Genomic DNA, 24,593 nt, shown 5'->3' on the forward strand with positions numbered 1-24,593 from the left:
ATGAGCTGTCAAGATGACGGCCCCTTCTATGCTCAGCAAACTGAGGGGCCTGTGTCTTGTGTTAACCCTCTTTTAGCCACAGATATTGGCTCAGCGCTGTAACTTGTGCCCAAAGCAGTAGGTGAGCTGGTGGTAGTATCTTGATTTGGAAATAGCACTTTATTCACAGGACCATACATAAAGAGCTACTTACAGCAAAGAAGTAACAGCCTGCTACTTCAAAGCCTTGCTAACAGCCTTTGCAAAGATCGAGAGCTTAACCTTGTGTGACAGAATACGTCCTCCTGGAAACACTGAGCGTGTCCAGGAAGTTTGGCATCCCAGGAGAGAGTTTATTGTGCCAGAAAGTTGCTGATACCACACTTCCTGGGCACTCTGTGTTCCCAGGAGGACTTGACACAGTCAGCCATACCTCCGGAAAAATCTTTTTCTCTACATTTTGCCTTCCAAAAACAATGGGTGTGTTTTATTTTGGAGGTGTGTGGTATGCAAGAAAATATGGTACTTGTAATGCTTCCCCTGCCATCACCTACCATTGCCTTAGACTACTCTTATTCACTGGTCCCTTACAAGGGAATTAAGATCCATTTTATTTTAAAACAAAACAACACATAGGAATAGTAGAAACATATTGCTCTTTCCTGCCCAGAGCAGGGGGTCGGATTCGATGATGTGTGCAGGTCCCTTCTCACCCTATAAGTCTAAGAAATCTATGAAATGCAAGAAATTCCCTCAAGCAATTTAGTCTCCACTTTAGCAGGGCTGTAAAATAAGTAGATACATTATTTTAAAATGAGCAAAATCAAACATAACATAGGCAAAGGAAAATTTATTTTACTAAGAAAATAGAATACCAGAACACATAGCTCAATACAGTTACAATATTATAAAGGAAGGGGGGGAAAAAAAACAAAACAGCTCACATTTCAATACAATTTCAGTTTCAGCTGACAAGCGACCCTCTTGGAATCAATCAAATCCTGGACAGAAAAAGGCATCCCGAAGACTCCCCTTGTCTAGACTTGTTCCCACCACCACTTCAACATGAAGGGATACTTTCATTTTCTTTGCAACGTTTACATCATATTTAAAATAGACAAAATGGCAGAATTACTATTTCCTGACAATATCTGTCCTGAAAAGAAAAACAATACTTTTTGTGTAGTTTGCACAGTATTTTAATTTCCATTTCACTTAGAAAGCAACTACATGAGGACAGATGTATCACAGTCAGTGCTCTTGTTGGAGTGCTCTTTTCCCTCCAGTGCTAACATGTGGGTTGGGCTTGACCTCTGCACAATATACAGATGCCTTTACATGCTAACAAGTCAAACCTCTGACATGAATAGAGGTTTTAAAAGAAATTCCAGCTGTGGTGCACTGCCCTGAAGATACTGGATTCCCTACAAACAATCTAGTACATATCCTTCAAAAGCAGGCCCTAGCAGGCTTCATCTACACCAAATACTGAGCTTCAGGAGATGGTGGTGACAGCATAGGGCTGAGTTGTTCTGTTTTCCACCCCACACATTTGTGGGTGCTCAAATACTATGATGATAAAAATGTTATAATACCGAGATAGGTCAAAAAGGGCCATATACAGAGTTAGATGCCTCTTGAATCAGAGGCATTTTTCAGTGTTTCCCACTGAATGCTATTGCACAGGTTCCCATTAATGCCCATAGCAAACTGAAAAATCAAGATATGGAGTGGTGCCATCTGTAACTTGGCTGTTTTGTTTAGAGTCACAGAGTTGCGTGACTTACCTTTTATATATACTAGCCTGTCAGATTATTTTAACAGGAATGGTATAAGAACTGACCCTCAGACATGTCCCTGCATCATTAAAGTGGATAGAAGTAAAGTAGACACTAAATGGAGATAGACAAAAGATTTAGGCTGCTTGCAGACATTAAAACACAAACAAAATGGCGCTTTACTTAGAACTTTGTGTGCTCCCGCATCGGGCGCAGCACATGCCTAGAAGAGGCATCACATTAGTTGGACCCAGCTTGCCCAAATTTTGTACAGATTGGGCATTTTAGTGGGTTTTTTTGGTGCTTTTATCTAATAGCTGATTGTGTCAGCTTGAGATAAAGGCACCAAAGCCCCACTGAACTGCCCAATTTATACAGACACTGTGGAGCTGGGCTGAAGTAATCTGCTGCTTCTTTGGGTAAAGCACGGTTTTTTGTTTGACTGGTTTTTTTAACATCTGCAAGCAGCCTCAAAGACCAAGGGCTACTTTCCCCTCCTACTGGAAAGACCTTCTGCAAAAAGGTAAAAAGGACAAAACTTGTTAGCTCTGAGCAGACAAGTTAAATAGTAATATATAGGAGAAATGTCACTTCACATAAAGCATTTTCCCAAAATATCTTTTAAAATGCATAAAACAACACAGAACTCCATTGTATGTCCCATAAAACACACATGGCAAGTTATATTTTTTATATATTTGATGCAGCATTTTAAATTGGCTTCTTACACACACCATTGTTGGCCAAGAGCAACATACACAGCAGAATATGTAACACTTTTGAACACCTCTTACCTAACCTTTATAATTCATGTAGTTAGGCCATGTCCCCTTAGCTCCTTTTTTGTTTTAAGGTTTTTGGGTTGTTGTTTTTTTTTAAAAAAAACAACAGCTCACATAGCCTTGGCTTTTAATACCAGTGTTTCTGTATTTGGTTTTCTAATGGCCTGTTCTTGCTCCTGATAATTTTTACAGGAACAGGTCTGGGACCAATGCTGAAAGAGACTCAAACCCTCCAGTTCCAAAATGTATGAATATGAAAATGTATGAATATATTTCATCCTTTTCAGCATGTTTAAAAAGGAAATACATCTAAAGTACTACTACTTGATCCATTACTGCTGTCACAAACAGAAGACAGAAGAGTAGTACGTTACAGGCACGGTCTTAGAAATGGAGAATAGCCACAGTCCGAGTGAACAACAATACAAGTTAAACATTGCAAGGTACACAAGACATCCCAGTAACTCGGTGAGGACCCCTGGTCTTCTATTGTTGTAACCAAGTTACAAAGACACAACTGGAATCAGATTTTTGAAGCCAGATCAAATGTAGTTACAGACTCAAGTTATAGATGCTGTCTAGACAAGGCCTCAGACCCAGGAAGAAGTACTATGCTCTTGCCTATCGTTTTCAGTTGGTTCTCATTTAAGAAGTTACAAACTCATTCATAGCCAGTAAATGGCACTCTCGGTGTCTTCCGAGCATTGAGAATAGCAAGAAACCAATGCTCCAAAGTGAATGGACTATGAATTGAGAAAAAAGCAATCTTCCCCATTCTTACTGGAAGACCATGGTACTGGAAGACCATGCCAGGCAAAACAGAAAAAAAACTGGCAGTGTCAGCTATCACTGTTTCAGCCTAAGGCAAGATTTGTGCTGTGGCCAGTCAGTGACACCTTCTGAGGGCCTTATTTTCAGAGGTGTTAATCAATCAATACCTACATACTTTCAGAAGAGCCAAGCAGGTGCATTTGAATCGAGGCTTTGAATGGATCTGTGCATTTTTCTGTTGAACAGGAGAAGCAGAACCTTTCATGCTGACTGCTGCCACCGCTGACACATGGCAGTAGGGCCCTGTCTTCAAGATACAGTAGCAGGGCAACACATGGAGTGCTAAAAGTTTACATTTTCCCTGCAAGGGAGCGAGCGAATGGCTGTTGCCCATGTACATAATGCAGAGCTCTGCTTATACACAACAAAATCCTCACGCCAAGTTTTGGTGAGGTTTGAGTTTTCAGAAGGTCTAGTTTGTACTAAATAAATAAATAGATTCTGAATAAGATCATACATTTAAATACACTAAAAACCAAGCATAGCAAAAATAGATGAAAAAGTATTTTTTGTAAAAACACTGTACGGGTGTGTTGGTCTTTTTATATGTATATACATAAATCAGACACTCCAGGATCCACACCATGAGACATGGAATTTAGAGCCACCACCACACAGTATTTTGTCTCAAAGAGTCACTTTTTCCATCATTGTTTTTTCCTCTGTGCATATAATCACTTTGCTTCTTTCACCTACCTAAAGCCACTATTTTTCCTCCTCTCTTAGAAAGATTAAAAAACTAGAATGAACAATAAAAAGGACAGGGTATGCCCCTGTATCTGCAAGAAGGTATAATGACAGAAATCCCTACTATGCCTGAAGAAACATTGGCCTTATTTCATGGAAACCCATAAGCGTATGGTAAGAAACATATGTTTATCCTGGGAACAACCTGAGCACATTTACTGATGACCTTAGCCCTTGATTCTAGGTGATCAGTTCAATCAGAAGTTTTTGCCACCACTATTTATTTCTGTCATTCTTTCTTGATTTAGCAAACTCTAGTAAATCTGAGTATTCCCAAAGCAAACCCTTCACTAATGGGATGAATTTAACAAAGTCCACACACACCAGCAATAACTACAACTTGTGTCCACTAATGAAGGGAGATGGATTTTGTGACGAAAGCAGATGTGGAGAAAATGAGGAAGAACCCAACTATAATAATGTCATCAAATTCACAGTGGCATCAATGCAATGGAAGCTAAGCTTGAATACACTTGAGAAATGGAAGACGTAAACCAGCAGTGATTTGGCCACAATCTTTGATTACTTATAAAGCCGTATGATAGAAATGAAGTCCCCATTCTATTGCCTGAACTGACAAATTAAAAAAAGAAAAGAAAAACAAATCGACCCTTTCAAGTCTATCCACCGAGAACATCTGGGAATCTACTGAGCCAGAAGCTGTAGGAAACATGCAGTCAAGTGGTTGCAAACAGGAGTTCTAGTTACTGCTCTAGTTTTATTGTCTAGAGCAGGGCTGTCCAACTGGCAGCCTGCAGGCTGCATCTGGTCCTGAGAGGTTAACCTACAGACTCTGGGCTCCTTGATCGCGAGCCACCCTGCAACAGCGTTCCAGGTGCTACTGCTGCCTCCAGTCTCGGTCTCTCTGTTCTTCCTCTGCTTCTGCTTTTCTGCCCCCACCTTGGGAGTGGGGCAGGGCTGAGGAACCCCCCAGCTGGTCAGCTCAGGTAGACCTAGTGACTCCACATGGCACAAGGGCACCAGCATGTTAGAGCAGGGTCACACCCACTGTGCAATGTGGCAGCGGGAGCCACAGCACCCAGGGTACTGGCATGGTACAGCGGGAGGGGAGGGGGTCACCCACTGCATGGTGTGTGGGCAGGAGAGAGTGCAACCCATGCAGCATGTGGCTGGGGGCATTGCAGCCACTGGTCACACAGAAACTGGACAGCCCGATCTAGAAAAAACAGAGGGAAAACAAGAAAAAACAGCCTTCATTCAAAGCACTGCACATGTCTGCTTTGGAGCCTCTCCCAGTCAACATGATCACAAACACTTCACACAAAGACATGTCAGGCCCCCCAACAAACTCATTTGAAACATACACATGCAAGGAGGACAAGTTTTCAACTGGTTCAATTTCAGTATCAGCGCAAAAGGAAAAAAAAAAAAACCCAACAAAAATACTTTTGGACATAACTTGTGAATTCTGCTACCTTGGAAGTCTGTGCCACTGTATCTTTTTATGAAGGGTTTCTGTACACTGCTTCAGATTCAGTTTTTCCAAGACAATCCAAAGCAGGTTCAAAGAACAGCGGCTGAATGAAGGGAACTAACCTGGACTACGATGCTGTGTCCTCTAGACAAAACAAAAAAACCTGCCACTTGAATTAGCCTGGCCTTTTTCGGTTGACCGATTCTTTCTGTGATGTCGATCTTTGTGATTGGTGATAGCACGGAAAGAACAAGAAATAGAAAAATATCTTGGCAATCAGCAATGATGAGACAAATATCTCAGTGCTGTATCTTCTGGACAAAGCTAAAGTGTCATTTGTATAATATTCTAGTGTGGTGAGGGCTCCAAACAAGAAATGCAGCATTATGGTCAGAGTTTCAATTTGTTTTGGACAGCTATGCCATTCATGTGGTAAGAACCATCACCCACAGATTTGATCAGATGTGTATAGGGAAATCTAAGTCACGGTAAAAATGGGAGGGAGAAAGGGAAAAACAACAACAAAATGGAGGAAAATAAGTTACAAATCTCAGAGTCATGATCCCAAATTGGTCAGAAAGGGGTTCCCTGCAGAGGAGAGGACACCACTTGAGCAGTGACACCTTTTGGTATATCAGTGCATTTTGGGAGGCTGAGCTGGTGACTCAGGCCAGTCATACACATCTGGTATGAAAGAGTCATATTCATAGCTCCATATCTTGGATCGGATATACTGGTTCTTGTCCGCTGGCTCTGGGTAGTGGAAAGCCATGTTGTTTGCATACAAAAATTCCATAACCTGAAAAATTAAATTATTATACAGTTTGTGCTTGAATCTCTTTTAGGGCAATAAAAAGACTTACAAGAAGTTGAGAAAGCTAATGAAATCTATTAATTAAAATGGTATAGTTGAGGATAATAGATAGTTATCTTATGCGCACGCATGCACACACACAACGCTTCTCATTTTTTAAACTTCTCTCACAAGTATCCCTTTGATTACTATTAGAATTAGAGATTAGAGGGGAAAATCATTCTGTTCAAATTTTTCTCAGTGCATTTGCATCACACTTCTGGCAGCACTTTGCCCATCGTCAATTTTATTATTTGTCCTGAAGACATGTCGAGAGCCCCACTAGGACACGTCGTGCAAAGTGTTGCACAAACGCACTGAAAAATGTTCCTACCTCAAAGAGCTCATTTAAATACACACACACAAAACCACAGGCAAGATTAAACCAGGTTTTCAATCTTTAAAAAAAATCAGCTTCACTTAACATAAGTCTTCTTGTATGGAGAAAACACTGTTATTTATATATGCATTTTTTAAAATTACTAGATTTCCCTCTGAGAAGGTCTGTTTTAAGTTAATGCTTTGTACAGCCCCAGTGAAGCAACACAGCCAGGTACCTGGATTCACAACTATCTGTCAAATCTGGAATGGCATAAAGCAGAAGTTTGCTTCTTGCGGATTTCAAGCCCTTAGCTGCTCACATGGCCAACTGAAAAGACTGCTATACATAATAACTACAACCAAACTCCAAGCCTGAGTCTGGAAGAGACAGGATTTTAGCAGTTTTTTCCATCCATTTGGGGTTACGATATGAAAAGAATCTGAAAAGTTGGTACAATTTTCTAGCAGGTCTAAGCAATAACCTTTTAATTTTGAAGTTTAGGCGTAAGTCCTGTGCTTTGCTGTGCCAGCATTAACAAGGCAAAGAGAGAAATGGGGACAAGGACACTTTTGCTTTGGAACAAACAGGTCAGGATCTTTATCCAGTCCTAAAAACAGTGGATAAAGGAGACCTGATATGTGCATCTGCTGGTACAGTACTGCAATTAATTCCATTGCTAGTGGCTCCCTCTTGAGGGTAATAATTTCCATGAGTTCAAACATGGTTCCCTGAGCTTTATGGATAGAGCTACAATGGGTGGTTGCAGAGAGAGAAAAATTCCAGTCCATTCAAACCTGTATGGAGGAAGGCCATGGCCTTCCAAGGGACCTGGGAACTGAACAAAGTCAACAAGAAAGAAGCTAAGTTCTAAGTAGTAACCAAAACCAGGCTGAAGGATAAAACATCCTTTTATTGACACTTTCTTTTCTGCCTACTTACTTTAACAGCAATGCAAATGGAAACTTCTTTGATGTTGGAAAGTGGGGGATAAAGTCTCCCTTGGGCAAGTTCTTCACTTGTTAATTGCTCAGTCAATGCCTGCATTAAAAAGAAACGTTATATATTTACTCAGGTAAACAAAATGCTAAAATGAAGAATAAAAGGAAAAAGTCTGAGCCTTCCCAACAGTACCATTGACTAAAAATAGCTGGGGTAAGTCAAGCACAGTCTCAAAAACTAGCAGAGAGATGAACTCCACAGCCTGTGTCCAAATAGGACAGATTATGTCTTTCAGCATTTAAGCGCAGGTCAGATATTTCTTTCTTGAAGTGCCAGTAAATATATTTGGTACAATGAAGGCACTCTACTGCACAGCTGACCCAAGCATTTGGCTATGTGACAAAGGCACACAGAATATGGTCTCTATCTGTTCACTCACCTCAAAAACACATAATTTTTTGCAACAAGAAAAAGCTACAGGAACCACCCACCATATTTCATGGTCTGTCAGGGGGTTTGAGACATTCTTTCGTTTTTCCCTTTATTCTATCTTACAGTTGTTCTCCCCTTCTTCTCCCTAAAAAGCCCCAACTACAACTTCTGACAATGTCAGCTCCCACCTAATCGATGATTTTTCCCATGAAGTGGAGCACAGAGGCTCCCAAAGCCATAGGATGGCTGATGAAAAACATGATAGTGTCAAGAGAGATGAGAAAGTTGTGCTGGAGCAGGTTGAAAAAATGCATTCTCTCATTTCCTCTTCCCTCATCAAAAATCAATTTTGGGTGGAAATTTGACTAAATAATTTTAGCCTAAAAAGAAAATATTCCTGCTTGAAAAATCACTACAGTGCTGCAGGGCAGCTGTACTCTGGGCATCTCATCTTCCCACTTTTTTCTGTGTACCAGACTCTGGATGAACTGAATCTCCCATGGTGCAGCCTAGATGACCCCTCTGGAGAGGAAAGGCAAGGTACCATGGGAGTTCCTGGACGAGGTGCATCACAGAAGAGATGATCCGGTTGGTGAGCTTAGTTCACAGAGGAGGAACGAGGATATAGGGCTATCAAGCTACACCTCCCAACCCAAGACAATGCAGCAGCTTTTGCACATGAAAGTGTTTCAGGTTTGGGGCATTTGGATGGAAAATAGATTCGCTACAGCAGCAGCAGACACTTTTTGCACAGAAAAAACCTGTTTCATCAAAGCCCAACTTTCCATTATAAAACTGTTTTGGAAGAAAATCTTTTTACCGCTCCTGCACTAAGAGGATAGAGACATGACATCATTTGACCTCACCTTCTTAAAGCCATTATCTGCTACATATAAACACTTACTTTTGCAGCCTCCAGGAAGACCTTATCGCTAATATGCCGAACACCACTGAGGACTACTGCCAGGGCCACCCCTAAAATAACAAATAACAAAAGTTACTTTTCTTGACACTGCTGATACTACGACACCATCATTTTTAACATGCAGCCTTATCTTGCTATCAGGTGTTGCACTTTCTTTCCTAGAGTGCCAGTCTTCACACATTCTCTTAAAATATTCAGACACAAGACACATCACGGCTGTCCCAATATTATAGTGGAACATGCAACTTCTGGGAGAGTACTGCTTGTTTTAAAAATGACCAGCTGATGCCTCTTTTGCACAAAACAAAATGGAAGAATAAATAAACTATTTTTCCCCAAAAGCAAAAATGCACATAGGTCACCTGCTGTTAGGAAGCCATGACTTCAGTAACATGTTTTGATAGGTTAAATTTCTTAAAAGAATTAAACTGAAATAGTCTCGTTGTGTGACTAACTAGACCATGTAACCATGTCCTCTTATCATGCCACATATCCCTAACACTTTCTATTTGTTTCTTCTCACTTACTATAACCTTGTCCAAACTGGGAATGTCTCTTACTTTAGTATATACAGCTCTGACCACTGTGAAACCACACTCCCAATACAGAGCACTGCAGCACTGAAAAAGAAATGCTGAAAGAGCAATCATTACGCAGATGTAGAGAATTCTAGAGACTACCTGGAAAAATATAGGCATTGTTTCCTTGGCCTGGTTTGAAGATCCTCCCATCCTTCAGAGTCACGCATTCAAATGGGCTGCCGCTAGCAAACAAACAGCGTCCCTGTTAAACAAGAGGGAATAATCACAGCTGTGTAACCAACTTGGACAAAACCTGCTTTCCAGGCTATAAAATCATTACCAATTAGAGCAGCTCAGAACACCACAGATCACAGTGCATGATTCAGGCAGCAAAAGTGCTCAAGCTCATGCCTGCTTTAAGCAGCTAATAGACCTGTTGAAAGGTATGGGAATATGCACATGTGTAAGTGCCTGACTGAGCCAAAGCCCTAGAGTTCCACTGCCCCCCAAACCAGAGGCCTCCCTTAATCACTGGGGTAACCAGCAGCATGCAAGCATTAGCAAAAAATCCTTCACAAACATCATGAAGTAAGCAGACAAGTCAAATGATGACGGTTTCTACTGAATGGGAAATTTCTATTTGCTTTCAAGATGTTATTTTCTTTTTTGATAAAATATGCCTCTTTAGGAAAAAGCCTTCAGTGCAGTTAACCACAAGCTTATGCTTAAACATATTACTATTTAATGTCTTATATTGCAGTAGTGCCCAAGAGTTAGCCCTAGATCAGGGTGCAATTGTGTTAGGTGCTGCGCAAACCCAGAACTCAGTGACAGCCACTTCCACTATTGGCTTGGGATTTACATGGCAGCTTGATGGATGCAGAGAAGGAATATAATTAGCTGATGATATAATGCTGGTTGGCATGATTGGTAGCTGTCTCAGTCTGTGCATAAATATTTTGCTGAACTGAGACCCCTAAAAAGAACTTATCCTCTCTTGTTATTAAACTTTTTTAATTACTATGAACTATTAAAAAGTAACCAAGAATTCTGGGTGCAAATCACTTCCTCCTCCAGTTCAAACCTCAAAATTATCTCACAGTAAATCATGAAAATAAATTAAAAATTCAACATTTAAGGTTCCAACTCAGTTTCACTTTTAAAATACATTACCATGCATGCTAAACAATTTGGCATAGACATATCCATGGTAAAGGATTTTTTGAGGGGCATATATGTGTTTGAGGCCAGGATCAAGAGGCTGTAGTTTAAAAATAAAATATTACACTCGCAGAGCACTAGAGGGCATCAAAGCATAACCATGTTCTTTCAAGGGCCATCCAGTGGGGGAAAAAAGATTGAGCAGTAAGAGTTCACTGGTGGTTCCATCATACCCTCAGAAAATAACATATAGGCACTCTCATTAGGTTTACTAGAAAGTTCAGGATTATGTCATTTTTGAAGTCATGAGACCAATGGTAATGGAAGCAGAGGACTACTAATTACAGGTCGAAGACTTTTATTTTCAGTTCCCCTTGTCATCTGACTTACTTGGGGTTTTGAAGCATTTTACTAACAGAGGAAAAGTCCTTTGTAATTATTAGAAGCTGGAAGGCAGGACTCTGTTTAAAAGTGATGATGATCTTCAGGGGTGGACCCGATGGTCTTGTGAGGTCCCTTCCAGACCTAATGTCTATGAAATCTATGAAATCTGGGGTAACCCAGTTGTATTAACTAGGTTTTAAAGAAATAATGGGCACAGTAGAAACAGGCAGGAATATTAGAAAAATGTAATTTGAAGGAGTACGGTCTCAGTTATAGCTACTCACTTCCTTTAGATATTTCACAAGCTGCATTGCACATGCATGGGAATGCTTAATTATGGGAAAACTTGAATTTTAGTCAGAATCACAGCTTTCAGTGGGCAGGGAGGAAATTAAAAACTACCCAGACCTTTTCTTGTGAAAACAGTCTTAACATGTAAAGTAGCACTTGTTGGAAATGATTACTAATACTGCAACCAACATGTTTCTGCAGCAGGAAGCACCCACAGTTCCCCACCAACAAACTTCTACAAACATGAGTCATTCAATTCTTCGAAGTACTCCACCTTTCCAAACTCCTCAGGCTGGCCCTGGGGACAGCAGCAAGTGCATGGTGTATTGCAACCAGTGTGCCATGAAGGAAAAGAATCAATTGCTTTGTAGGTCAGTTTGCAAATGATATGACTAGTTCTTCCCCTGTCTTATGCTTCCCTGTTCAACCTCTGTGTTCATACCCTTTTTGCCCTTCTTCAGCTCCTTGAATTTTGGGGTGAATCATCCACACCCAAGAACAGGATGGTAATCCAGGCCAACCTTGACAGACTTGGAAAACGGGCAGATGAAAACCTGATGGCCTTCAACGCCGAAAAATAAAAGGTACTTCACCTCGGGAAGAAAAATCCACAGCATGCTTATAGGCTTGGCGGTGCTACGCTTGCTAGCACCATGGCCAAAAGGGATTTGGGGGTCATGATTGACCACAAGATGACATGAGCCACCAATGTGATACTGCAGCTGGTGAAGTAAGCAAAACTCTGGCTTGCATCCATAGATGCTTCTCTAGCAAATCCCAGGATGTCATCCTTCTGCTGTACTTGGCCGTGTTGAGGCTGCAGCTGGAGTGCTGTATCTGATTCTGGGCTCCACAGTTCAAAAAGGATGTGGAGGGGCTTAGGAGGGTCCAGAGAAGAACCACGCACATGATCAGAGGGCAGGAAAACGGGCCTTGTAATGAGTGGCTGAGAGCTATGGGACTCTTCAGCCTGGAAAAGCGCAAGTTCGGGGGGACCTGGTGGCTGCCTAGAAGTATATAAGGGATCTGGGGGAGTGCCCCATGGCTTGACAAGGTCAAATGGTCACAAAGTTCTCCAAGACTGTTTCAGACTGGACATAAGGAAGAACTTCTTTCCTGTCCGAGCCCCCAATACCTGGAACAGACTGTCACCAGAGGTGGTGCAAGCACCTACTCTGGACTCCTTTAAGAGTCAAATGGATGTTTATCTTGCTGGGATCCTGTGACCCCAGCTAACTTCCCGCCCCTGGGGCAGGGGGCTGGACTTGATGATCTTCCGAGGTCCCTTCCAGCCCTAATGTCTATGAATCTATTATATCCATATAGACACTATTTAAAAACTGTGTGGAATGTACTTAAGGATGTACTTTAATAAAGGTCACTACTGGACCTGCACTCAGATACACTGGAATAAATCAACAGTAACATCATTGAAATCAACAGAAATGCTCTGATGCTTAAATCCTGAGCAGAGATTAAAAATTAGGCCTTCTCATATTTAGCTATATGTACCATGCCCAATATCAAGTGCCAAGTATGAGCCTTGGGCTGTAAGCAACTCAAATACAAACACATTCCTTGCTCAAATGACTTAATTTAGTGTTAGGTAAAGAAGCGCCAGGTTTAATTAGCTATTTCTAGGTTGTAACTGTTTTTTGTTATGACCCTAATATAAAAAAATGTTTCTTTAAGAAGAAAACATAAGAAGTGTCAGAAAAAGAAGTCAGTTGAGGTTGACATGCACATTGCCCTCAGTACCCAATGACTACTCTTTTCAATATTGTTGCCAAACAGAAACAAGATTTAGACCTCATTATGAAGTAATCATCTGCCACAAGTAATCATTTGAAATCAAAGTTGCTTCTCAAATAATGCAAAAAACCAAAATGCATGAGAAACTGAAGACAATGGGTGCATCCACATGAGACACTTATTGCACAGAAGCCTAATAACACTGTGCAGTAGCATGCTGGTCAAAAATTGTGCTAATAGCCTTCTGCGCAGCGTTATTAGGCTACTGCACAGTAAGCATCACAAAAAAATGTGCACTGGCACTACTGCGCAGTAACTGTAGTTACTGAGCATTTAGTTAGTACTTCATTAAGCACCTACTGCACATTAATCAACATGTAGACGCACCCAATGAGAAGGAACTCCATTCTTTATCTGAAGACATATCAGCTTAAAGTATATGTTTTAGCACCCAGTAAACAGTGTTTGTGCACTGACATTTTTAATCCTTATGTACCTCTGTTAATGTATAGGCATCTTCAGCAGTGCATTCAGCTTTCACCGTAGGGTTACTCAGTGCAAATATTATAGGTCTCTCATTGATTGAACCCATTGCTTTGATCACGTCAGGAGAGAAAAGCCGACCTGCACCTGCAACACCTGGAAAAAAATAGAAAGGTACAATTAAATAATCATGTATGTAACCAGGAGGGAGAGCTGCAAGAACTTCCCATTTTCTGCGTTTATCTGTGATCTACTTTAAGATGGTCAGTCACACGCAGGGCAACAGAACAGTTTGAACAAATATACATTGCTCATTAAAATAATAGTTTCTAGAAAATACACTGTAAGACACAATCTTTGACCCCAAGAGTCTTTTCCATTTCTCATTTCAATCATTTTCTAAAACTTTAAGATTGGATTATTCAAACCTAGGAAAGACACTTAGAAGAGACAACTAGTTCTATGCCATGATTGTACTTTCAAAGCTAAGACTTTTTTGTTTATATGGAAAAAGATGGCCCTAACAAAGGACTTCACTGCTCTCATCATTTTCTCTCTTTAAAACAGCTAACTAACCTTTTCCATGTAATGAGACAAGCACAGTTCCATAAAACTGAGTGCATACCTCCCAACTCAGAGACTTCATCCTAAAGCTTTCCCCCACCTGCAAAAAGTTGTGCGCAAGGGAAAACATGGATTTAGAACAGAATCATTTGGTAGCCTTAACTGCAGTGGTAACTACTAAGGATAATAATCAACACATAAAAACATACAGACCCATTTGTGCTCACAGGGTATAATGAGCCTGCTAATGGTGTTGCCTCTAAAGTCAGTGTATCCAACCACTGAAAAAAAAATCACTCCAATGTAGGGGGAACATACTGTAACGGAGGCATCATCTCACATTGTTGCTAGTGTAGATGTGACTGGGAAAAACTGTATGGCTAAGCCTTCCCTATTCCTCACTGGTCCTCAGTGCAATAGCAGGTACTTGGGGCTCTTGGCCATCAGTGCAACTCAGAGCAGTCTGACTTGTCAACCAGAAAGCTCAAGACTTGAGTGAGCATTCTGTGGGTTGCAAAATGAAACTCTCAGACATCACTAAGGATCTGGGCCTGTGTGTATTACCCATGATATGCATTGTCCCAAATACATTTCCAGACATTTTTAAACAGCCTGAACCAAATTATGTTGTTACTTATATTATCACAATCTCAAGATAACACCAGTGACTTCTGTGGGATAGCTCCATAGTTACACTGTGGCCAAACAAAAAGCATCACTTGGCAAACTGGCAGCAACATCAGATTAACAGGGTACTATACAATTCGCTCACCAATAATAGCTGAAGGCTGAAGTATATTCACTGCATCCTCAAATGTCCGTGGCACCTGATTGGGTGCTCGGTGTGTAAATGATTCTTGATTGGCATCTACCGTTTGGTCTCGGCCCTAAAGATTAAAATCAATTCTGACTGTGAGAAGGAAATGGGAAGGAATGGTAATGTGCTTTGTGTTATTCCAAAGGACAGACAGACCCTTACCTGAACTAACAAACCAAATTTATCAAACATCCATATTTTCTCATGTGCTTCCTCTGCAGAAAGGCCATTTTCCATCATAGCCATAACAATGAGGTTTGCAATTCCCAGGGCAGCCTGACAGATAAAGGACCAAATAACCGAAAATAAAAATCTGGATTTAATATGATGTTAGCAAAAAATCTTTTAGATTTAAACTGTTAACAAAAAATAGACCCACGGTGATTTTCTCTTCTTTTTCCTACCAATATCATTTCAGTCTCATCCTTGGCTACCAGCTAATCATTGCTTCATCTTAATGCACATGATACATTTCCTCCTGAATCTGGTAAAAATGGATATTTCTTTTTTTCTGTCTCTCTTCTTTCCAAAATACATTTTGGGACTAAAACCAACCCTTCATCTTGCTTTATGGGGTCAATATACTTGGCCCTTGAAAATTAGCATCTTGTCCACTTGAAGCCCAGAGTTTAAACCAAATAAGTTTTTTGTAAGCAAGTATTTTCCTTAAGTTGGTATTAGTCAGTAGGCCTCACACAGCTGACTTCAGAGGAGAGAGGCAGTATTCATGGGAGTTGTATTCTGCAGTTCCACAAACTTTTAGCTTATTGAAGAACTCACCTCTCCTGCTCCAAGAAACAAAACTTTATGCTCTGTGATTGCTTTACCAGTAACCTTCTGTGCAGCCAGCAGCCCTGCTAAAGCCACTGAGGCTGTCCCTACAAAAAAGAAATAACTATTTCAGTGGAACTGAAAAAGTTTGAAATAACTGAACATATTTTGCAGAATGTTTTTATAAACATATTAAAGGGGTCAAAAATTGAAAAATTTACCCTGAATATCATCATTGAAGGTACAATATTTCTCTCTATATTTTCTCAAAAACCGGAAAGCATTATGGTTCCCAAAGTCTTCAAACTGAATAAGCGTGTTCTGGCCATACCTGAAGAGCACAGCAAAATGTTTTATCAACTGGCAAAACCACAGATGCTTTAAAAAAACCCCCACAACATCCCATATTTACACAAATCTGCTTAGAGGTGAAAGCAGTCCTGGGCTGTTCATTCTGGAAATGGTTTAATGCCATCTCTGTCCTCTGTGTGTCCACACAGAGGACAACTGACATTGCTCCAAATCACACAGAAAAATCAGCATTGGAATCAGGAACAGGGCTCATATTTCCTGAGTTACAGGCTAAAACTCCCTCCCTAAGTTACTTTTAAATGAAAGTAATCTATTACCCACTATATCAGATTAGCTTTTGCACAGTTAATTAAACAACGTACCTGTTTATAATGGCTTCCATAAATTCATCAATCAGATCGTCATAAAACTGTGAGCGGTCTCTTTTTTGATACAGACCCATATAAAATGGATCTTTTAATAATGTCTATAAAAAAAGACAGCAGCAAAATGAAACTATTGAATCCATATGCATTTCTCCAAAGTTCCAAGCAACCTAAAGCTAACATCATTTGCAATGAATTTTAGCTACACTCCCTTCTTTGAATAATTTCACTGTTTAATTTCTGTTGCCAAAAACACATCCAGACACTTGGGGGGACTGAAGCTGCCTTCTGGGAGTGTTTTCTGTGTCTAGAGGAATTTGCAATGGCCACAGACAGGAGTTGTTCCCCAGACAGGTTTGGATGCTGAGTACCTGCTAGAAACAGCTCCTCCCAGAACAGCCTCAGTGAGGCAGAAACATTTTTTCCCTTGCCAAAAAATAAAGTGAAGTTAAACTAATGAGCTGCTGTCCATAGCCACCTAAAAGAAAGGGGTCTCCTCCTTTTCCATCTACACAGCAGACAATTACTGACTCAGTCAATGAAGCTTACTGTGAGAAAAAATAGTATTAACAGAGCCTCTGGAATATCATCTATACTGTGCAAAGGACAACGACAGGCAAGAAGAGACTGTGTATAGCAAAACAAATACATGGATTACATTTCGGGAATATTTTCCACAGCTGATTGTGGATACAGTGGCAGGTTACTCAATATCTGGCAGGTGAGGAAGATTAAAGAAGAAAGCAACCATGGCCCGCCTATGATTAGAAGGCAATAGTCAACAGAGGGCAAATTTAGCACGACTGCTATCTGGGTTTGATCTGTGTTGGCTAGAGAAGTGGCAGACTCACAAGGAGATGTTTATGATAACCGAACATGAAAAGCAGTAGTGCTCGGGTCTACTGGGAGCATTTATGAGAAAAGACTAATGGAGAAGTGAAGAATATTGAGACACTGGCTAAGGTGAAACACAGAGAAAGATGGGAGAAATCCTCTTCTCTTCTAAAAAGTGAATCTGGAATTGAAGTATTCTGGAAAGCCGCCGCAGCCTTCAAAAGCACAAGCACCTTGTAGCCCCTGCTTGTGCCTTTGAAAATCTCCTTCCAAATGATTAGGAGAGATGTTTCAGCAGCCTTAAATTCTCCTCCTTTAGAGTCATTAGCAGTTAAATATAACTTGTATCAACATTTAATTATAAATGAAGGCATAGGTGCTTTATTTGTCATTTCCTATAAAGAAACCACCTTCTTCAAAATCTAGCAGTATGAAACTAGGAAGTTTGCAGAACCTTTAGGACAAGAAAAGAGACTACTGGTAAGTTTATGTAGTGGGTAGCACAAGGAGACCCTGACCCTGCTGGGTCACGTCTCCAGGGCAGGGCTCCTGGAAGACAACGTATTTGTCACATGTTAGAGGAAAGTATTGCACCACAAACTGTAACATGCCAGCTGTCCACACATAGAAAATTATTGTAGGAATAAAGAAGTCGCTGTTCAATGCTGTTCTCTATGGCTGAACCAAGGATAATCTGGTTTAACACCTGGCATATTATGATTTGATATATAATACTCTCATATAACGTGCAATAAATATAATGACTACCAGAGGCCTCATATCACACACAAAAAGTGTTAACCTATGTTAAAGGCACATTATTACAGTTGCAAAGTCAAGCACTCAAAAATTCAAAAGTGCAATATTTCCAGTTGCCTATACAATCTTAATAAAGCCCCCTTCTCCATCTGTATAGCAATTTCGCTTTTAATTACATTGCCCTAGACTATTTTAACCGCAGACATGCTCAGTGCACAGGAGGGATGAGCCTTGCTGAAGGAGCAGCCCTTCAGTATCCTGTTCTCTCCTTGTCCAGTGCGCGGTTCCACACCTCATTTATTGCAGCTATTCAAATCCTACTCTGAAGACAGAAGTTTTCATTTCATCAGTGGGTTTTCTATTATGCTTATAACCATCGTACATGAGTCCCACACAAAAGTTAATAACTTTTTTCACAATAGACGAGTAAGCTATACGGGTGTTATCTCCATGTCACGGCTGACAACCTAAGGTGCAGAGAGATTTAGGTCAAAAGAAACCAGTAATTTAGCAATCCAATTTGGGATGACTAGAGCTTGACAGCGCCCATGGACTTTAGTTACAGGTCCATGTTCTGAGAACGTCTGTAAATCAAATCAAAGGGCCTTAAATCAGGCATAAAATGAGGACACAAACTATGAAATTAGGGTTAAGTGACTTGCCCACAGCACACAGGCAATCTATGGCAGAGGCATGGGTAAAATCCAGCTGTCTAGGGCAGTGCCAACCACCTGAGCCAAGAGACTTGGTTTTGGTGGCGGGGTTTTTCATCCTGTAGTTCTCTGCCTCATTCAATCCAAACCTACCAACTTCTGCAAAGGGGGCCAGGCTTTCAATCATTACACAAGCCTGATTCATCCTGAGAGCTTCTCTGGTCTGTGCAATGAGTGGAGTCATATGGAAAAAAATAGCATGGCATCGTGCAATCAAAAGACCATTCTCTAACGCATACACACAAGCGAGCTGAATTAAGACTGCACAGAGCACTCATATTTTTCCTTAGTTTGGGAACCTGACTTTGCAACCTCTGTATTGTTCTTTTAAGGGAAAAGCTTTCTTTTGGCTTTCTAGATTTTAAAAACGAACCAGGAGAAAAAATGCCCATCCCGAGCCATCAATTTGTCATCCCCATGGATCAACAGAGCTGGAATGTTTTGACCCTCCATACAGACCCTCTCCATTCAGCTAATGGAAAAATGGCTGGGGTGGAGCTAATTAGCCTCCAGGAGGACAAATGTAAGAAGCTTAGGGGCAGATACCCAGCACAGAAATTTTCAGCCTAAATATTAATGTCTGGCAAAGTTATAACAACGGGTCTTATGAACAGGAAAAACTGAGCTATCTTAGTGACAGGTGTTGCAAACATCCTCGTCTCTTGTATATAACCACGTGCCACCAGGAAAACTACGGTACACAGCTAAAGATACGGACGGGAGACCATTATGAAGTTTAGCTGATAGCAACTGGCGATAAAAAATGGAAGAAGAGAAGTCTTTGAAAGCTGCCCTTACAGAAGCACAAATCAACATTCAAGGTAACAAAACCAGTTCTGCTCATCCAGCATCTTAAGAACAAAACCAAAAAACCCCATAAGCCTTTTTTTTCCAATGTTTTGTAGTTGACCAGTGTGAAGACAGCAGCCCAAATGTGCCGCCTGACTTTGGATAGGGAGCTGGGGTTCTCCGGTGTTACTTCTCTGCTTCAAATGTTAAGTCAGTACCGTTTAACATTACACAAAGTAATTCAGTTTCATTTTAAAACAGAGCGAGTACTCATTCAACCCAGCAACATCTTATCGTACCTGATAACACGACAAACAACTAAAGGCATTACTTTATGGCAAGAGTATCTTACTCACTGGATTATCAGTTCCAACGTCAATACACACAGGAAGGCATTTATCTGGTCGTATCCCAGCGCATGCGGTATATAAACACAGCTTTCCTACAGGAATCCCCATTCCATATACACCAAGATCTCCAAGGCCCAATATCCTCTCTCCATCGGTTACTACAACAGCCTTAAACCATAAAAAGGATGAAGTTACTTCTTGGTAATCCCCATACATACACAACTCTTAGAGCAACATTACACAAGTATTTCCTGGCAAAGTGTGGATTTGTTTGAATAAGGACAAATCAAGAATAGCTTGCAAAGGATTTATTATGTGAATTGATAATACTTAAAGCCTCATTGATTTTACCTAAGGAGAAATACATAAGATTACTTTGACAACCACAGTCTTCTCTTGCCCTTCACCTGGACTGAGTACAAGAATCACCCTGAATACTGAAAATACTGTCATTACATAGAAGAAAACGAAAAAGAAAAGAAAAGGCTTTGCCCATATGGAGAACCAACTGCAAAATTAAATATTTTGTTACAGATAGGACCTTTCTGCTGTATAGATAAACTAATGTCCAAAATGGCCCAAATTCAGCGTGGATAACTATCCACAGAGGGAGCCACCACAAAATAGCTAGTCTGAGGTATCAGCCTATGTACACAAGCCTCAACACAGCTGGCAAGCCTTTTGGTACCACCATTTCAAATACACTCTGGCCTCTCACTGGACAAATCTTATACCACTTCAAAGTAACTTTAATGAATGTAGCCTTGCAGCACTCCTGCGGATCTGTCTTCCTCATCTCCATCACATAGATAGGAAAGCAGCCACAGAGGCCACCTGTTGTACTCAATCATTCAGGAAATATGTGACTTAGGGATGAAGAGTCCAGTATCCCAACCCCCAGTTCTATGCCCTATTCCTAAAACTATGGCAACTGCTGGCTACTTACAGCAACAAGGGCATGTGAAAAGACAAGTCCCAATCCCTCCCCAGACAAAAGACAAAAATCTTCATCAAAGATAGGCCAGGACAAAAGTAATCATCATGACTGGCAGAGGAATACTGCAGATGTCTAAGTAGAAACTTGGCTTTAGACAACATCACTGCACATCCAGATGCATAGCACTGCATTTCATAAGCTCCATTTCACTGTCGTGGCCAAGCAACTGCCATGGATGCATTTGTTCGCACCTGCAGTTCTCTCAGTCAAACCATCTGTTGAAAGAAGCTGAGATGAAATAAAAAGGGAACAGAAAATAAAGATTGTTGTGGGCTTAGTACCTTGACATCATTTTCTGGCCAGTTGTCCACAATTGACCTAACATGACCTCTGTCTGAGATAGAAATAAATAATCCCCTGAAACAGAAGAATGGAAATGCTTTTTACGCTTGTTAGTACTTCCCCTTGGCAAAACTGGATTTTGAACACTACATTGTTACTGCTAATAATATATGTTCATAGTAGGAGTTTACCACAAAATCATATTAAAAGATACACTGTATTATAGATACAATCAAGTCTATGTGACCCAGAGACAACTTTAGACCGAAAATATAAATGGAGTCTCACACTGTGCAATACGGCTTGGATTCTGGTACAGCCATGCAGTCAGTGCTCATCTCATCACAACTGCAAAGAAGCCCTAAGGCAAGTCTCAGTAGCTATGATATGCCCCCCATTCCCTGTAGGGGAGGATACAGAAATCAATGCAAACTTGGTGTACCACCTCCTGTGCCTCCTCCTTCCCTGCTATCTGTGTAGGGGCATAACTAGAAGAATGGGGGTGTCGTTAGCGCTCCCCGGTTTCTTGCTGCCACATCAACCTCCCATAGATGGTTTTTAAGCTGCTCCATGTTGCACTGAGGGATTGGCCCCACCTAGCTCAGATCAGAGGAGTGGAAAGGCGTACTTCCTGCTGGTTTTGCAGCACTACTGCTGAGTTGCTCTGTGTATTCCTCAGCCACAACCACAGATCTAGCCCTTCATCCACAACAGGTCAAAGTTTGCATGCAACAGTGTTGTGTCAAAACAATCTAAAATACAATTATACAAATAAAAATATCCTCAATGAATTAAAAAATCCACATATTATCCTTACTTTGGTCTCCTAAAGATATGTCCATACTGCGAGCAGGCTAGACCTACGGTGGGTGTGTATACTATTGGCATTAATCTCTCAATATCATCTTGTAACACCCTATAGAACAGCTTCTCATTTCTCTCCTGGATTCCCATTATGTAGATGTACCTGCAGTCAGGCAGGAAAACAAAAAAATGGATTAATTTTATCACCATTAATATATATTTAAAAACAAGAAATACAAAGGCAAAACCAGTCTGATGGTTTACCAGTCTAGAGTTTACTTTTTCTTTGTAGTTCAGGCATTACCTTCCTCATTCATACCTGGCCTCAAACAAATGAGGTGGGCTGGAGAATACAGAATAAAAACTATTACAAAGCCCAGATGCAAATACTGGCTTTGTTTGCATACACTGTCAACGTAAGTTAACAAATTAATGATACCCACTATGCTAGGACACAGCCCTGAGATTTCTCTATCATTGGTTATAGCTGGCTACTACAGTATAACCTCATGAATCCTGCATGCTCGGGACCAAGCACCTGCTGGAAATGTGAAAATTCTGGATTTTTGAAACCGGAACAGCAGCTGGTCCCAGGGTAGTGGGGCAGAGTAGCAGTAGCTGGTCCCGAAGCAGTGGCCGCATGTGGAGCAGCAACATGGGGTAGTGGACGGATGGTGGCAGCAGCTGTCGCATGCAAGCTTCCCCCTCCGTCGCTCTGGGACTGGCCGCCACTACTCATAAGTGGAGTGCAGTTTTAAAAGTGCTGAATTTTTGATAATTCTGGATTTCTGATATCCAGATTTATGAAGTTATACTGTATTCAAAATTTCTCAATGTGAGGCCTTATTGAAAAAAAGCCTAAAAATCAAGGAATCCCAACATTAATACTCACAAGAAAGATAATCACCTTTAACAGCACATCAGCTTTGGGAAACCATTTAATTAAGCGCCATTTATGTTCGGTTCTTGCTATTTAAAGTGATTGAAAATAAGTTTAGGATTTACGATGAAAATTGTTCTGTCAACAGTTAAGAAGAGAAAAGTAGTAATATGCTGCAGGTATCTTGTAGCCTTCCGATGTCAAGTGGCAGCCACAACTGTGTTCATATTTTATATCCTTGCAGATGTCTGATACTGAAAGCATCACAATTTTTTTAATTTAATAAAAATAAACTCTGGAATCTTTGGCTAATCTGTTAGAAGCCCAAGTTGTTAGGGATTCATTAGGGATTTATTCTGAATTACTGGTTTGCATTACTGTGGTCTGGGATGAGTCTCTAATGGAAACTATTCCATTGCTTTGTCCCAACAGGATATGCAATGCTGGTACAAATCCCTATTTCTGTTATATTTCAACTGCAACAGGAACTTTCGTTTGGTCCTAATGTAAATGAACGGCAATCATTCAGATTTTTCACTATCCCAAATCATTCAGATTTTTCACTAGTTCCTACAGCACGGTATCCTAATAAAAGCCAATACCAATATGAGGTAGTACCCGGTAACTCACCAAAGGCACAATCTTCATAATCACCCAAGACCAACGGCTGCCAGTGATGACCAATATGATAAAAATAACATGCTATTCTAAATGAGAGAAACATCCCCTAAAAAATTAAAATCTCTTAATATTTTCTAGATAAACAGGTTCAAAATAAGAGAGATCACGGGATTAATCAACTCCCTCTGAAGTATTAAAACAACACTTACTTCCCTCTAGATATAAGTCAAAATATTTGATGCAATTAAAACACTTCATCTTTCCTTTCTGATTTAAATGTTCTAATTTTTTTTCTTCCTCATATTTTTCAAGGAATTTCTTCAAACTCCAAAAATGTATGTACTAGAGTTCTAAGAACCGGTCATATTATAGACTTCAAATATATGGAAAACATGCCACTAAAAACACAACAGCTATCTCCCTCAAGACACTGACCATGAAGAGGAGTAAGTCAGATTTTGATTTGCATGTATTATTTTCCATATTGCCTCATCATCATGGTGCACAACAAACACTGTTCTTAAAAAAAAAACCTATTTAGCACCACAACTCTTCAATGTAAAATGGGAAATAATTAGAAAGCTCTCTGGATCTAAACAATCTATTTTAATGAAATGTTTTCTCCAAGTGCTTTAAGTTCTGAGTACAAAAAGGTAAGAAAATTCTGTTTAATTCTTACTTTTCCAAGGGGTCACTCATTTTTGCCAAATTCTTATGGAAGCGTAAGGCTTGAATGTCTTGTGTCTCTATTTTAGGAGGTAAAAGTCCTTGGAGCCCAAGCATTTGTCGTTCCCTTAGTGTAAATGCCATACCCTGCAAGTGAGAGAAAGAAAAATGTTAGTTTATTTTTTGGTAATACAGTGTAGAGATTCTGTTTAAAATGTAATGCATCTATAACATCATTTCTGACTACTCATTTCTATAATGCCCATCTCTACAGTTTGGAGAACGTCAAACACTGATGCTCTATACCTTAGAATCATAGAAAATTAGGGTCAGAAAGGACCTCAGGAGGTCGCATCTAATCCAACCCGCTGTTCAAAGCAGGACCATCCCCACCCAGGTCATCCTCAACTTCCCTTGCTGCAACTTGAGCCTTGTTGCTCCTTGTTCTGTCATC

General features: G+C 40.5%; 1 protein-coding gene across 1 annotated transcript in view; it reads right to left on the minus strand.

Moving 5' to 3' along the window:
- Positions 1-814: 814 nt before the first annotated feature.
- Positions 815-24,593, minus strand: part of ME2 (malic enzyme 2) — a 47,423-nt gene continuing 23,644 nt past the window's right edge. Inside the window, exons 3-16 of the mRNA XM_019531774.1 lie at positions 24,153-24,286; positions 21,986-22,135; positions 21,168-21,243; positions 19,896-20,057; positions 16,442-16,545; positions 15,989-16,098; positions 15,777-15,874; positions 15,159-15,272; positions 14,952-15,066; positions 13,629-13,771; positions 9,704-9,806; positions 9,003-9,073; positions 7,667-7,765; positions 815-6,351 (exon numbers count right to left, since the gene is read on the minus strand). Of these exons, the coding sequence (XP_019387319.1) occupies positions 6,187-6,351; positions 7,667-7,765; positions 9,003-9,073; positions 9,704-9,806; positions 13,629-13,771; positions 14,952-15,066; positions 15,159-15,272; positions 15,777-15,874; positions 15,989-16,098; positions 16,442-16,545; positions 19,896-20,057; positions 21,168-21,243; positions 21,986-22,135; positions 24,153-24,286 (1,644 nt within the window). The 3' untranslated portion in view covers positions 815-6,186. The remainder of the gene's footprint in view (positions 6,352-7,666; positions 7,766-9,002; positions 9,074-9,703; positions 9,807-13,628; positions 13,772-14,951; positions 15,067-15,158; positions 15,273-15,776; positions 15,875-15,988; positions 16,099-16,441; positions 16,546-19,895; positions 20,058-21,167; positions 21,244-21,985; positions 22,136-24,152; positions 24,287-24,593) is intronic.

The sequence above is a fragment of the Crocodylus porosus genome, unplaced genomic scaffold (genome assembly GCF_001723895.1).
Source record: "Crocodylus porosus isolate Cpor-Errol unplaced genomic scaffold, CroPor_comp1, whole genome shotgun sequence".
Classification (NCBI taxonomy): Eukaryota; Metazoa; Chordata; order Crocodylia; family Crocodylidae; genus Crocodylus; species Crocodylus porosus.